Source organism: Hesperophylax consimilis, chromosome 28 (assembly GCF_061612785.1).
Source record: "Hesperophylax consimilis isolate HC1 chromosome 28, BYU_Hcon_1.0, whole genome shotgun sequence".
NCBI lineage: Eukaryota > Metazoa > Arthropoda > Insecta > Trichoptera > Limnephilidae > Hesperophylax > Hesperophylax consimilis.
The window spans coordinates 22,000,859-22,018,511 of NC_142863.1; the positions used below are offsets into that span (position 1 = coordinate 22,000,859).

At 31.7% G+C, this 17,653-nt stretch overlaps 1 protein-coding gene across 2 annotated transcripts in view; it reads left to right on the plus strand.

The window, feature by feature from the left end:
• The first annotated feature begins 2,358 nt into the window (after positions 1-2,358).
• LOC149410370 (uncharacterized) overlaps positions 2,359-17,653 on the plus strand; it is a 200,968-nt gene continuing 185,673 nt past the window's right edge. For both annotated transcript variants that reach the window (XM_089648881.1, XM_089648882.1), the window contains exon 1: positions 2,359-2,852. Coding sequence is in view for 1 of the 2 variants with exons in the window: in XM_089648882.1 (XP_089505008.1) it covers positions 2,830-2,852 (23 nt within the window). In the remaining variant the exon portion in view is untranslated. The remainder of the gene's footprint in view (positions 2,853-17,653) is intronic.

Below are 17,653 nucleotides of genomic sequence, written 5' to 3' on the forward strand. Positions count from 1 at the left end.
CATTTCAAGCAACGTTTCAATTCTGAATACACAAGATATATAGCAGTTTCAGTTTTCTCTAAAGTGTATTTGTGCAGTGAATCCCCATCAAAAAGATGAGATTATTAACAAACAGATAAAAACCAACCATTATAATAATATCAGATTATAAACAGCGCGCCACTAAGATTCTCAGTATAACCCGATTCAACCCGATATTCCCAGGATGTGCGTTATATAATCAGCACAAAAAGAACCGAAACAAAAAAGTCCCCCTGACGGTGAAATCTTATCACCTACGTCAAAACAACACTATATTTGTGTGCCGCGATAGACAATGTTTGATGCCACGTGACCTCCTTGAATGTGAGTGTCATGGAGATTGAACGAGCCATCACCGCCCGCACCGGCAGCTCAACTTTGCACTATATAGATGCAAGTTAAATGTTAATTTTATTTAATAGTAATGTTCGTGCATACTTATTTTAGTTTTCTTGCATTTCTTCAACCGTTGCTTTTAATGGCATTTTTAAATCCACTAGTAAAACAAATTTTGTTAAAATTCGATAGTAATGCAATATTCTGTTGCGCTTTCTCTAGTTTGGTTTCGGCTTTCGGCTAGAAAGCCATTGCATTTATTGATTATTACAGTTATTCTTGTAACTTATACGTAATTTTTACGATAGCAAACTGTATTGTTGTTTACATAAAGAAATAAAGCAAATTGTCGTGAATAAGTAATTATATATATATCCGAGAAATCGGTATAAAAATACAATATCTGATCTTAACATTCTTAATGCCCACTGAAATAGACTACGGACCGCAAATGTACATAAGTGTTATTATTTTAATGAGTAAATTTGTGAAATAACACAAAATAATGAAATAACATTTACTTGCGTACGCCCCGGCGTGATAGCGAGTTGGTAAGATGGCAAGTTCAAATCCGGATTTGAACTCGCTATCTCCAGCTTGCTAGTCGATATCTTTACCCTCGACCACGGAGGCCGTCAAATTAATAAATGACATATTTATAAGCAATAAAAAATACATTTAATATTCAATAAAAATCTACCACATTCTCTTAGAATTAGCTTTAAAAAATTGAGTGAATATTTGTCCTCATGAAAATAAATAACTTATTAATTTTTCATGTAGTAAGAAATTTTAATGTGAAACACTTTATAATGTTTGAGTAAAAATATATAATTATATGCATTGAAAAATTGCATCATTTAAAATTGTTATGCTTTGAAAATTTAGCCACCACCAAAAGCATCCCCTATAATAATTTGGGGTTTGCAGCTTAACAGCCCGCTGATGTCTTTTACTCCCTGGTATTATTGTATGGGGCGGTATTTTTAGGGCTCGAATACTATTGAAATGAATAGATTTATGTAATACTTAATAATACTTACCACTGCGCATGGAGGTATTTTAACTAAAACATAAGGGAAATTTTCTTTTCAATGGTAATGTTTTGTATATTGTTTAAACAATTTAGTTTCAATCCAATGATCTAAAAATAAGATCTCAATTGACAATGCTTTAAATGAATTTTTTTTGTAATGATTTACTCACTCAATCTAATAACAATCAGATGTGGTCTAGACTCACTTATAGACCCTTTATTGAGATCCCTGAGGCGTATGTGTGTTAAACCATGTATGATCATGTGATAAATGTGGATATCTGCAAATAATACTAGGCTGAGGTAAGCGTAATGAGTTAGATTAAGAATGGGACGCTTAGATGGTTTGAGCACGAATAGCTAATGAAAGAAGTAAGGAGAATATATGACAATTTGAATGGTAGAAGAAGCTTCTGACGCCCGAGAAAGACATGACACGATCAAGGGAATCAGATACTTTAGTCGGGCCATGTCGGAAGTCAGAAAAATAGAAGACTATGTACGAGACAATGTAGAAATGTAGATGAAGCAAGGAGTGTGTGCCAAGACCGAGTTTTCTAGCGGTCCGTCCTCTCTGTCTACCCTTGTGGGGAAACAGCATGATAGTTAATTAGTTGATTGGTTAGTTAGCCATCTGTCAAAATGACGTTTATGGCATTTTTTATATTACAGAACGGACAATATAACACATCACAATGTTGCCCAATCGGGTATTGATATAGTTCCCCTCTCTGTACATGACGCCATTGTGAGATGTTTCATAAAAAATAAATAATTTAGATTTGGTTCCCCCATTGCTGTTATTAATCTATGTTTAATTTCCGACACAACCCAAATCAAGTAACACCTCCGAAGTGACTTACCTGTTGCACAGTCCTCCGGAGAGAGCCGAGGACTACCGAAGCCGCTCGGCAAATCGAACTCGGCCGCTTTTTAGCAACTCGGAATTTAGTGTGAAACGGCGACTTGCCGCGAGAGGTGTACTTCCGTGTGGTTACCTCTTCAATACCAAAATACAAAAGGAAAAACGTACGTTACGGCGTAAAAGGATTTCCATTGCGAAGAGAAAATCAAAAACCGCGAAATTTCATACTCACAACATAAAATAACAATCCAGAATAACATTATTTGAATTTCGCTAAAGAACTTTGAAGTTTTTCGTGCGTTTCCGTCGAAGAAACTGAACTGTAAACTTTGAATCTTTTTATACCAATAATATAATAAATAGTTCGAGTGTCAGACATTTTATAAACTTCAGTGCAATTTTAAACATTTTAATTTATGGATAATGTGTCATTTCTAAGTGGATTTGGAATATTAATGTGTTTTTATGTGTTAATTGAAACATTTAAATTTATAGCAGTATTAGTGAAATAATTTTTTAATCAAAAACCATAGATAATTTTCTTGTGTCAGCTGAGTTATCTTGTTTATGGATGTGGAAAAATTCGTGTGATTGGTAAGTTAACGAATTTGTATTTTTATTTTATTTTATCGAAGGTTGGTATCTGTTTTATTAGATTAGTAGGTATTTCATACATTCTTAGATAATGGTAACTACGCCAAAGCGCCCTATAGAAATAACCGATTAAATTGTTTTAATTACGGTGAAAATGTCACAAAATTTGCACTTATGTGTGTGGAATTTTTTGCGTTCATTAAATTTTTTGCAAGTCGTTTCTATCGTGAGTTGTGGAGCTTTACAATAGTCATTCCAAAAAACACGAAGCAGATATGTATCAAAATAGAATTTGCAAATAATGTAAAACTATTTAATTTTAACCTTTTGAATCAGAGTTATATATTTTTGGTTAAATATGGTGTTTAAACAAATCTCAAAAGAAACTCTCAAACAATAAAAAAAACTAATGTATCTTATACGTACCTTCCCGCTTGCATTAATAGGTACATGTTGTTTTCAAAATATATATTAATTTAAATCGGTAGGTATTTTTTTAAAAGCTCTCAGCATCTTTTTTAACCAGTAATATAATCTTTCCTTAATTTAATTTTCAATTAACTGTGTTAAGTCTGTTTTAAAATCTACGCTGGCCATTTGACCCGATTTTAAATTTGTCTTCTAAAATTTTTTTTTGTGTAAATGTTGTCTTTTCCGAAGTGAGTTTTAATGTACTTACTTGGAATTATGTATTATTGGTATTATTTAGTAATATACATTTATATTATTATCAATTAAATTGAAAAAAATGGTACAAAATATATCTGCCATATTTTTAAACATAATTTATTGTTTTTTATGTAAATCTTGTAGAATACATGAATATTATTTATAATTCATGCACATATATAATATTTTTCTGTTATTTAAATCACATTTACGTGCCGGTAGGTATTTTTTTAAAATTTACGAACGACAGCTGTTTCGCTTTACGAAAATTTCGTGAATGTCAATGTTAATAACCCGCACTGTGTTAATTTTTCTTTCGTACAAAACATTTATTAAAATAATTATTCATAATAATAATTTGATAGGTATTTTACAAAATTTGTATTTTTATATTGTTTAAAAATTGGAATTATATATTTAAATTTATGCGTATTTATTTCATTAAATAGGTAGGTAGTTTACTTGTCACATTTTCATTATGAGGAAAAATCATAAAAATCGCTTTACAAAATTAAAATTTAATAATAAATATGAAACATACTAAGAATAATATATGACGCATATGTGAATGGTAGAAGTCGGGGACGCCCGAGGAAGACATGGCACGATCAAGTGAATCAGATACTCGAGTCGGGCCATGTCAAGAGTCAGAATAATAGAAAAGTATGTATGAGACGATGTATAAATGTGAATAAGGCAAGAAGTGTGTGTCAAGACCGAGTTTGGCGCTTCGTTCCTCTGTCTACCCCTGCTGGGAAACGGCGTGATTGTTAGTTAGTTTTACCAATGTGTCAAATTATAAATATTTAATGAGCAGTTTCAAATTGTTTGAAGTTTAACATTTTTTGTACTGTGTTTTTAATAAGTCAATAATTTTTTTTCTCCAAATAAGAAAAGAATCGAGCTATAAATTGGTTTATATTAGTAGAATCGTTGAAATGTTGCGAAAGTTTGTTCCATTTATCCACTAAAGTTTGTTCCATGTATCCACTAAAGTGTGTTCCATTTATCCACTAAAGTTTGTTGCACGTATCCACTAAAGTTAGTTCCATGAATCCACTAAAGTTTGTTCCATGTGTCCACTAAAGTTTGTTCCATTTATCCACTAAAGTAAGTTCCATGAATCCACTAAAGTTTGATCCATTTATCCACTAAAGTTTGTTCCTTGTAGGTATCTACTAAAGTTTGTTCCATGTGTCCACTAAAGTTTGTTCCATTTATCCACTAAAGTTTGTTGCACGTATCCACTAAAGTTTGTTCCATTTATCCACTAAAATTCGTTCCATGAATCCACTAAAGTTTGTTCCATGTATCCACTAAAGTTTGTTCCATGAATCCACTTAACTTTGTTACATGTATCCACTAAAGTTTGTTCCATGTATCCACTAAAGTTTGTTCGATGTATCCATTACTCTATTTGCAAGGAAGTGTTTCCTAGTATTAGATGCAAAAGGTAATTTTTTGTTAGTATCCACGGAGATTAATATTTTTGTTGGTGGTGACAATTTCTTAAATGCCAGGGCAAATATAATGTACAGATTAATTTTTAAAAGTCTTATTAATGTGACCTTTTCTTTTATTTATATAATGTTAATAATCTCAGTTCCTTAATTATTGAGCGAGTAGGTAGATATATAATATTGATATTGTTAAAGTTTGCATTTGGTCTTTAGGACTGTTGTGTTGATTTTATATATGAAAAACTTATATATATATTAATTCGGTTACCTAGTTCTTTGTGCTAACTATGAGAACGTGCAAAGTCAAGCTAGTCAAGTTGTATAAAATAATGTCATATGAAGATAAACTGGGAATCAAATAAAATCAAAATAGGCGATATGAATAAGTACACAAAGAAATATGACTATTGCTGTTTTATAAACTAATATATATTTGAAGAAGAAGATAATAATACTAATAAATCTAAAGGAAACATGACACAGAACAAGACACAGAAAAATAAAAAGATAACCGTCTCAACTGGAATCGAATGCAGGATCTCTGTCGTATAGGAAAAACGTCTTTAATTACCAGACCATTAGGATCAAATTATTATACGTCATTTTGTCGATCTCATATTTCAAATTTTGATTTAAACAATATTATCTTGCAACGATTTTTTTCCCATTTTATTTTTCTGTGTCATGTTCTGTTTCATGTTTCGTATATAATAACAATTTACACTATTTTTAAAAACAGGTTTCCGGAAATTGGTTTTTTTAACACTGATTTCCGGAAACCCCAGAAACAGTTATAGGTACTCTTTTGCAATTTGTATCCCAAAAATGACACTGTTTTATACACCTAACTGGCAAATATAAATACATTTCGGAAGATATTATATAACAAAGGTTTTCATATAATGGTTTCCGGAAATCATTTTGTTTACTTCCCGGCATTAAATCGAGTTGAAACTCGGCAGATACACTCGTTGACAATCCATTCTATCACATTTTAGCGGCTATAATTAAAATGAATTTCTATGAAATCGGATAGAGCAGTTAACATACAAAATAAATGTCTGTCCAACCATTCGGTGAGGTTGGCAAAGTCGTTAACTCCAGTTCCTGTGTAGGAAGGTTTTATTCTTAGAAAAAAACATTTTTTTGAAACCATACAAGTTTTAAAATACATTTTAAATTTAATGTAGGTATTTTCAAACGCAAATTTGAAACAGAAAAATCAGACAAAGTTACGGTTGCATGTAGGACAAAGAGCATTGCCCCGGCAAGGCAAAGGTCCTTGTTCATGTTTAGAATTTAATTTTTAAATTTTCTTTTGAGTATCGCTAATATTGAGGTTTTACTCATTAGGTTATTAAAAAAATAAAATAGAAAATAATGTTAATTTTTTTGGTTAATTTTTTTCGATGATTTTCCACTATCGTTCAGTTGTGAACTTCATATTTGTGGTACATTTTCCTCTAGTATCAGATGATTTATCTCGCGGAAACCTATTTATGGCCGTAGTTACGTTATCTTTATGGTGTTGACTTAATTTCTGATGATAAGCTGCACTTGCCTGATTACTGGTTAATTGCACTTTGCACGGCCCGGCCGCTGTTCTATTGCAAATGCATTCTTTTATGACTAGTTCTCTCGTCTTGAAGAAAATTCTAATACTTTTTCAAAAATACCCTTTTCTACATTGATAGATGCAATACCAATTCCAACCAAAATGAATTTATGCAAAGGACATGTAACTACTATAATAATAAATTTGCAAATATAGACACTCATGCTGACATATTCACTGCTAGTTACTATCACTACAGAATTTCATTGTATCACATTCTAACTCATATTAACCACTGTTAAATTGATTGTACCTAATATTTTATTTTGCCACTTGCGTGGCAACTTTTCCTAATCCCTCTCCTCCCCTTTCCCGTTCCAACCCAAGTCTATTTAAGTATAGTTATAATCACTTTTATTTATTGCTGTTTATGGTAGGCATATTATAGGTTTATCGTTTACAGGTTAGTTTTAAAGTTTTATGTTTCTGAATATATATCTGTGAACATTAATAATTGGTTTGTTTTTTTGTTATTCTGTTATGTGTATTGTATTACTAAGACTGTTTATGTTCCTCAAATAAATAAATAAATAAAAAATAACTCCAAGGAAGCGAAGCTAGCAGTCCAAAATGGAGTGCTGGTACCTACCCTGATACTTATATGGTAGTGAGACATGGAATTGGCAGAGGAAGGATAAAAGTACACTGAATGCTGTGGAAATGATATCCTTGAGGCGGTCGTGTGGTAAAACCATGCATGATCGTGTGAAAAATGCGGAGATTCGCAAAGAATGCAAGGTTCATGCTATTGAAATGAGCAAGATTAAGAAAGGAACGATTAGAACAAATGAACGAAGAAATGATTGTAAAATGAACTAAATACTTGAGTTGGGCCGTGTAGAATAACAGAACAGTATGTTTTAGACGATGTATGAATGTGAATTAGGCAATGAATGTGTTCCACCTACTCCTGCGGCAAACGGCGTGATGTTTAGTTAGTTAGATCTTTAATTAAATTGAAATAATTTATTAAAATATCTCAAAATCTCTTTAGGTGGTGCTTAAAATTACATCACAATTTTTGATGAATCTTTACTACGAATTTGTTTACATTATGAATACCAAAAGTATACTTTGGATAAATTTAAGCCTTTTCTATCGTTTCACTTGATTAGAATTAAAATAAAATTATTAATTAATTTAAAAAAAATATAAGCGTAAACCAGTAAAAAAATGTATTTGAAATGCAATAAAATAAATTAATTCACAAAAAAATAATAACAATATTTGCGATTGAAATCGAGCGTCCCTGGATAACGTTTGCCGAGCGATTTTTATGCCTATTACCTACATTCGCTGTGATATAAGGCACACTAAGCATTCTAAGCTCTCAAATTGTCTGGTAGGTACCTACTTAGATACTCTCAGAATCGTCCCGGTTCAAGACAAGCATTAAAATCAAAACGTTGCTTGAAATGAATTTAGACGTTTTATTGACCAGATCTGAATTACCAGGTAGGTACCTCAGCATGTAAATTTGTTTATTTTTTATGTTTGATTATCGCATAAGAGTCCCAACTCCTCCCGGCCGTCTAGAGCCAGTGAGACTATAGCATCCCCAATTGGGGTGTGTTGTGAGGCTGAAGGAAAATCGAGAGCAGTTGGGACTCTTATGCAGAATTTACATAAAAAACTTGTTTACGGCGTAACTCAATGCTAAATCACTATTTTGATTAAAATTTATAACGAATTGGTGTACATTATGAATACCAAAAAATATGCTTTAGATAAATTGAAGGTTTTCCTATCGTTTCGCTTGAATAGAATACAAATAAAAAATAAATTACTCAATAAAAATATAAGTGTAAACTACTAAAAAAATATTTTTTCAATAGAAATGTATGAACGCGTAAAGGTAACTACATAAAAAATACAGTATTATAGCTAAGATTATCTGTGACAGTTTCACTTGATTAACTTTTTTGCTTTCTTATAAAATTATTTACAAAATAAATAAAAATCCAGTTTTGTGCTTGAAATCGAACGTTACTAGATTCTGTCTTGTCAAGCGATTTTAATGCCTATTACCTACAATATAAGGTATACCAAGAATATACACATTTTTGGATTGTACATAGCTTCCTCTTAATGTGATATTCAATATTGATTACAGACTCTTTAAAACAACCGATGCATAACGTTTATTATTACTTATCACGTGATTAAAAATTAACAATATTAAATATTATCAATCATCGATTGTTATTATTTCGATAATTTTTATATGTTATTTTATCTCATCTTGTTTTATTGAACATTCGCCAGGATGTTTTGGATATTGGCGATATAAAACAAACATGGTGATATTATCACCCAGAGATTACAATATTATTATTAAAGATTTCGTTTTAAATATCTAATTCATTTAACAGCCACCAGGAAAGTATAAACATTAAGATTTTTTTATAAAACAAACACGACGAAGCAGCAATCTTTCGACGTTCTGAAATATATCACACGGAGAAAAATTACTGATAAAAATATTGGTTACAAGCTACAAGCCAAACTGTTGTATATTCTTGGTATAACTTATATTGTAGGTAATAGGCATTAAAATCAATAGACAAACGGAGTCTAGAAACGTTCGATTTCAAGCACAAAATTGGTTTTTATTTATTTTGTAAATAATTTTATAAGAAAGCAAAAAAGTTAATGAAGTGAAACTGTCACAGATAATCTTAGCTATAGTACTGTATTTTTAAAAGTTGTTTCTTTTACGCGCTCATACATTTCTATTAAAAAATATTTTTTTTAGTAGTTTACATTTATATTTTTTATTGAGTAATTTTATTTTTTTATTTTTTATTCTATTCAAGCGAAACGATAGGAAAACCTTCAATTTATCTAAAGCACATTTATAGGTATTCATAATGTACACCAATTCGTTATAAAGATTAATCAAAATAGTAATTTAGCATTAAGTTTCGCCTTAAGAATCTATTCAAATTATTGGTAATCCGGTTAAAAACGAGATTGCAGGCAGATAACGTTATCCTCATGATAAACTTTTAGTAAAACACGAATGTGTTATCGCGATATCGGAATACGTGTTCATAAAAATCCCAACATTTTCGCATTTCGTCAGTATATATTATTATGACAAACGCAGGTGTATGAACACGTGTTACGATGTTATTAAGAATTTTCTAAAAGTTTATCAGGAAGCGTTCTGCAGTTTAAAAATTCAGAAATACTTATTTTTCTACGTGCAGTTGCTTTTTATCTCGGCTTGATTTGTATGTCGAGCTTAGCCAATACCTCCTAGATCTCGGGGGTACCGGCTTAGCATGGCTTATCACATAATCTATATATATATATATCGTAAGCATAGATATCATCAATATTACCCTTTAGTCCATGATTTATTTTTCTTTGTAAAATTAAAATTCGGTCACCGCGATCAATCGCCCTGTTTATTTTTAGGCGGGTTTAATTTACGAGTTTATTTTTGATAAAGTTCCTTACTTCAATCAGTAAGGTGCTATTTGCGAGGATACTAATTATTGTAAATTGTACAGGGTTTTCCAATAAGAGGTGTTATTTTGAATAGCCCGCTATTTCGGTAGATGTTACTTTTGAAGCTGTCATTTTTTGACATTTGACAAGTGGAAACTACGCCGTTAATAAAAATGGAACGATACACGCTTCAATAACGCATTGAAATTATTAAAATTCACTTGAGTGAATCAAATGCAAATCATCTTGAGTGATGAGGCCCATTTCCACCTCCGTGGCTTCGTCAACAAGCAAAATTTTTGCATCTGGGGCTCGGAAAACCCAAGAGTTATTATTGAAAAACCTCTCTATCCTGAGGTGTGACTGTTTGGTGCGGTTTATGGTCCGGCGGAGTCATTGGACCTTACTTTTTCGAAAATGAGGCTGGAGCAACGGTGAATGGATTGCGCTATCGAGAGATGATTAATATTTTTTTATGGCAAGAATTGGATGGTATTGATCTGGAAAACGTTTGCTTTCAACAAGACGGCGCTACGTGCCACACAAGCAACGAAACCATTGATCTTTTACGATTAAATATCAAAATAACACCTCTCATTGGAAAACCCTGTATTTGTTCTGCCGGAGAGTCAGTGCACTTTTCATAAAAAAAAACGTACTAACTGAAAACAAACTATTTTCACATATAAACTTTTAAAATCCCTCTTATTAGCCATTTTAGATTGATTCTCAATTAATGTCATTGTTCTATACTGATAAAATTAAAAATTAAGATAAAAGTACTTATGCAATTATTTACGTACATTTGACTTGTTATACTGCTAACGCCTCGGCGTCTAAAACAAATTACTTTGCGGCCGATTTAGCCCGCTTAAATTTGAGCGAGGAATGTAGTCCATAGTGAGGATACGGGCCAACTGATATACATATCTAATATTGGGGTGTGTTGTGTGGCTTGAAGGGGGGGGGGATATGAGGGATAAGAAGGTTAGGAAGTACTTGACTATTGAGATCTGATCAATTCACAGTACTTTTCACTAGGTAGTCCCTTTCCGTGGCGTACTGTAGGTTGTTTTATGGTTGTTAAATCACGATTTCCTCACGTATGATGATTTCAAAAAAAAAAAAATCTTCACCTTTTTTGACTGTAAGTTGTGTTTGTGTTAGTCACTTCATAATTTTAATGATTTCCTCTTCTTTATGTTCAGTTACCCATATTACGATGTCATTTTTTTTACTTTTTATCATCATGGTGTTTTTAATTTCATTTGAAAAAGCAATATATAGATTCGTAGCAAGGAAATTTTGGGTGTTCTGGCTAAAAGATGTATTTAATTTAGGGATGTTCTGTAGAATTGCGGTTTTCATCCTTCATTTTTTCCTATAATTTGAGTAGAGCATGGTAGACTTTTATAATATGGAAAAATTTAAGTTATTAGCATTTTGCTTTTTGTCGAATTCTAATGCGTACTTTTAGGATTATTTTCAGTATTATTTTTTATATTTTTAGAGGAAGCTACAAGCCAAAATAATGTAATAGGCATTACAATCGCTAGACAAACGGAGTCTAGAAACGTTCAATTTCAAGCAAAAAACTTGTTTTTATTTATTTTGTAAATAATTTTATAAGAAAGCAAAAAAGTTAATCAAGTGAAACTGTCACAGATAATCTTAGCTATAATATCGTTTTTTTTTTAAATTTGTGTCCTTTTTGCGCTCATACATTTCTATTGAATAAAATTTTTTTTAGTAGATATTTTGCATTTATATTTTTTATTGCGTAATTTATTTTTTTATTTGTATTCTACTCAAGCGAACCGATAGGAAAACCTTAAATTTATCTAAAGCATATTTTTTGGAATTCATAATGTACACCAATTGTAAAGATTAATCAAAATAGTGATTTGGCATTAAGCTTCGCCTTAATGAGTTGCTTCATGTGGGCGTTTGAGGCAGATTTCCATGCAATAATCCCATATTATATAGACTTTATATATATATATCATTTTGAATTTTGTTTTCTATCGAGTATATTGCAAATGTACCTATATTCCGAGCAACGTGTTGTTCCTTAATTATTGTTATTGTTCACTAAGGCAATTTTGATAGTATCTTTGTACCGCTCTAGTCTATCTCGGTTAGTAGAAGTTTAGTGTTTAATTATTGTCACCACGTCATGTAGGTTTGTGGAACCGCCCATAGGGTGTTTCGAACCATTGAAGATTTTCTAGCTGTAATTTAATTAATCGAATTAGCCATGCAAGCGCGTGGGGGTCTTATTAAAAGGCATTTATTATAATATGGAGCCACGCCCAACGACCACGGGTTATGCCGGGCATTACCTTCGGCTAGGTAACTGATAGCGTGTAATTACATGCTATTTACATTGGAAATTGTTAATACTACATTTAATGGGAGGAACCATAATATATTTTATCAATTCTTCGATTTATTCTGTATTACATAATGCATAAATTGCACGGAGAAAACTTACTGAAATAAAATGTTTCTAATTTATTAAGAATCTTTTCAAATCATACGTAATTCGGTTAAGAACGGGATTGCAGTCACTTAATGAATGAATTAATAGGTTTCCTATTAAACTTTTGGTAAAAATGAATATATCATCACGATATATATTTTAACAGTAAAAATGCGTTTTTCTTGTGTATAGTGACTCATTTTTAATATCCTCAACAACAGCATATGACAATTGTCAAACATACAAAAAAAGTTAGAGTTGCCAACTTCAATACAAAAAAAAATGAGGATAAATCCCTCGTACCCGATGGAACACCCTATATTATCAGGGCAAATGCAGGTGCATGAACACGTGTTCCGATATATTAGGAATGTACTAAAGGTTTATAAGGAAACGGCCTGCAATCCGATTTTTAACTGGATTACGAATATTTTTTAATGCATCAGCAATACTCAATTTTCTCCTTGTGGTAGATACTCTCAGTAACGACTTGGTGAATGGTATTAAAATCCTTTATAACCTACTAAACTCCATTTGTGGTATGTCAGCAGGTACACGCTGACAACATTAAGTGCATACAACACGGTATATTTATAAATATTTTCAAACGTTATCAAACACACTAAATTCAGTTGTCTATGCTGTGCGTTGAATAGTCCTACCTGAAATCTGATTCAATGAACTCAAATTTGCTTTGAATTTGAGTGTAATGTTCAACATTGGAACTGATTGTTTGAAAAAAACAAAAAAAAACATTAAGTGCCTAGCTATTATATAACATTTTTTGCAGATTTTAAAAAAAATTATCATTTCCAAATTGGAACCGATGCGTCAAAAATTCAGAAGATTCCGTGATTTTTCACGGTCTGGAATAGTACTTATAATACTAAATGATGATTACAAATTTACTGGTATATTTTATTAGTTATACTTATTTTTCTCATATCACCGAAAATATACAATAATATATATATATATATATATATATATATATATATATATATATATATATATATATATATATATATATATATTTTTTTTTAGAATAACTTAACGAGTAATACCTCAAATTGTAATAATGAATTATTGAAGTTTACATTCTGTGGTCTAGAAGTGGGATCTTCTAGACCACATATTTCATATATTTTTTGGTTGTCCCTCTCTAAACAAATATCCTCTCTTCTATCAAGCCTTATCTAAAATTTCCTCCCCTCCATTCAACATCTCATCTCTTCTAAGCCTGAACTCGACTCCAATCTTCAATATAATTATAAAATTTGCCCACTTAAACAAAATAATATATATAATTTATCTTCCCTCTATAATTTGAAATGATGGTCTAGAACAAACATCCTTGAAGAGAGAAATACAAAAAAACATTCGAAAAAAAAATTGCTACTCTCAAAAGAAAAATATGAAACAGAAAAGTTTCAGTCGCATCTAAAAATTCAACGCAGGACCTCTTCTTTACCGGGGAAGTGCTCTGTTCACTGAGCTAATTCCACCATATCAACTTGTGTAATTTTTAACTGTATCACACTTCGACTGAGAGCTACAGATATTTAATTTAATTTTTTTTTTAAAAGAATGACAAACATTCCCGGATTACGAATAACTTGACAATATTTGAAAATCTCCTACCACCACCACATTAAGCAGAAAATGTTGCTTGTGTTGTGATGGAGGACTTAGCCAGGCGAGGAATTGAACACGCTACGCCTGGGTGGAATCCAAACGCGATATCAACTCAGCCACCGACTGGTCATTGTCTTCATTTTATTAATGCATATTTTTCGGCTGCATCTTTATGCATAATTACAAGATTTTACCTTAACTAAATGCAATCTAGATAGTATCTTTTTATATTAACTCAACACACACGGAGAAAAATGAGTATTGCTGATTTATTAAACTCCAGTTTATAACGGGATTGCAGGCCGTTTCCTATCAAACTTTTAGTGCATTTATAATATATCGGAACACGTGTTCATGCACCTGCATTTGTCCTGATAATATACAACAACGAAATGCGCGTGTTATGTATCGCGGTAACACGTTCGTGTTTTACTAATATCTTATTAGGAAACCTGTCGATCCACTTGTTAAAGGCCTGCAATCCCGCTGTTAACCGGATTACGAATAATTTTAAGAGATTCGTAATAAATTAGCGATGTTTAAATAAATTAGTGAGTTATCTCCGTAGGTCTTGAGAAAAATGTCATATTTGGGGATGCGGTGAGAAAAATGTATTTTTGTGGAAAGGATGAAGTAAACCTTGTTCTTGAATGTACCAATGTTGTTGGAGGGAGGAAAAACAGAGAGACTAATTCTGAATAGCCAACATTTAGCTGTAGGCAGACTGATGGAACCTAAGCGCAAGCCAAATACTAAGTTTGGTGATCGCGTTTTCGGAGTATCTGGGCCGAAGGCTTGGAATAAACTCCCTCCGGAACTAAGATCCATAACAAGTCCAACAGAATTCAGGTCTAAACTAAAAACTTACCTTTTTAAGCTGTCACCTTAAATTAAATATACCATTCCTGAGAGAAAGTCCAGTTATATCCAATTATGTCCTAAATCCTGTATCTAAATTTCGCAAATAAACAATTAGTTAATGTTAATTAAGTGTTAATCTCAAGTGACCTACCAGGTAAGTATTGTACTATATATTATGATCTCCATAAATAGTTAGTAATAACATAGATTACTGTAGAAATGTATTATGAGTTTGTACAGCGTCCCTGAGATGATTTTGCAGAAAAATGGCGCTATACAAGTCATCCAATTATTATTATTATTTATCTTCCTATCTCCTTCTCGTCACTTCAATCTCACAAAGTATCCCATTAGGATATGAAGCCATATTACCATTGACTTTAGACAGACTTGTATGGTGTTCCCGTAAAAGGCTGTATTTTCAAATTAGCAAAATTTTCGTCTACAGGGTTAACCACAATTCACTCTCAACTGACCCACAACGGAATAAACATACATATGTACATATGAGGCATATAATATGTAACAATACATATGGTTGTAATATGTAATGTTGTGTTAGTCGTCTGGCAAACCTGTAATTTGGTATCGGTAATGGCGATAGCGCGCCCACGAGCCCAGCGCGAGCATACAAGACATTCGATACTTTAATAATCATTCTTGCGAGGCGTGGGCCGATTTATAAATATTATATACTTAGGATGCTTGCAGAGTTTTGGGAATTTATTAAAGGTATTCACGTTTTATTTTAAATTAAAATTTGAAAAACCTCATAGTAGTTAAGTTCAAACAATAAAAACGAATATATAAATATTTAAATACTATGTTTTGTCTCTTTTTTTAATTTTAAAATCGGTTTCCCTTGTTTTAAGTTTCATTGGGGTAAAAATTTAAACTTAATATAATACATTTATATAGCAAAGCCCCGGCAAGGCTGGGGTCCTGATTTGAATTCTTAAATGCCACTGTTTCAGTTTCAAAAGTCACTAATATTGTCATTAATGATTAAACATACATTAAATGATCATGCAAATATAGGTAAGGAGGCAGACATAATTAAAATGGAAAAGTGGAATAGTGAGACAGAGAAAATCTTCCATTATAACAGAATAGGATAAAATATAAAAAAGAAAAAGACATAACGCAAAGGGAGGAATAGATTACATATTTTTTAATATTAACAAAAAAAAACAATCCCTGATAACGAATTACCTGACAACAATTTTAATTAACTTAAAATAACAATAACAATTAAATTGAACTCATGACGCCTAGGTAGGACCTAAACGTGATGTCATATTAGCCACTTATCGGTCGCTAAGAAATAGTGGACATTTTTGAGGTTTTAAATGGAAGCATACCGCATATTTGGTGACTAGGGTGACCATTCGGAGATACTGTATATTTTGAGTTAGCAAACTCAGGTTATATCGGCGTTTAATGAGTCGCATGTAACGTACACAAGAGACTCAACCCGTTACGTACGCATTTAACGCTGCGTTATTTAACCGCCTTCTGACCCCCTCCTCTGGTCTAATTAACCGCGTGGTTGTCAACCAATATTTTTCTGTTTTGCTTCCACCTACTCCAAAGAAATGAAGATCTTCCTCTCTGTATTTTTTTCTTCTGATGAGATTTTCATTGAGGAAAACTGAACGCACAGCGAATTAATTAATGTATGACTGTGCAGGTTTAGCACGTCTTGTACGTCTGTGGTTATAATATTTGAATATCGTTGTTTGTGTGAAAAATTATCTTAATCACTATCATATAATTACATCGTTAGATTGTTTACCTAATTCTTAAATTAAAAGAAATTAGTGTTTGTGATTAAAAAAAACTACCGGAACTTTGTAAGCATCATAGCCATGATAGTTCTGCTTCTATTGGCGATACATCAGTTTTAACTACATCGTAATTGACTGACGATTTCTGTTTGCATATTATAGAAATAAAAATTATTCGACTTTGGCGCGGGTTTTCAAACAGGTTTAGGAAAATATTTTCCATATGTAAAACATTTAATCCGCTGACATGCATTAAAACAAGCATCACTTAATTTACAACTGTAATTTTTGGTTTTATCAAAATTGTTGTGGAAATTAATGCTGCCGTTAAAAATAATACATTTTCATGTAGTCACACGGAGAATGTATCTAGAATCTCTTTAAATTATTTGTAATCCTGTTAAAAACTGGATTTCCGACCCTTAATGAATGAATTGATGGGTTTCCTAATAAACTGTTAAGAACGTGTTCATAAAAATCGTAATATTTTTTTCATTTCGTCATTGTATACCTTAAAATGCAGGAGCATGAACACGTGTTACGATATTTTAAGAATTTACTCAAAGTTTATAAGGAAACGGCCTACAATCCCGTTTTGAACCGGATTACCAATAATTTTAAGAGATTTTTAATAAATAAGCAATACTTTTTTTTGTCCAAAATTTTCAGCAAATATTTTTTGAAAATTCTACATTATGTTTTTTATCTTCATGAAAAAGATATTCGAACATACTAATTTCAGTTGTCTGTGATGATGTGCATGATGTGAAATATTGCTGCGTGATGCGAAAAATGATTCACATCCAATGAACTTATAAATTTCAAAATTAGATCTA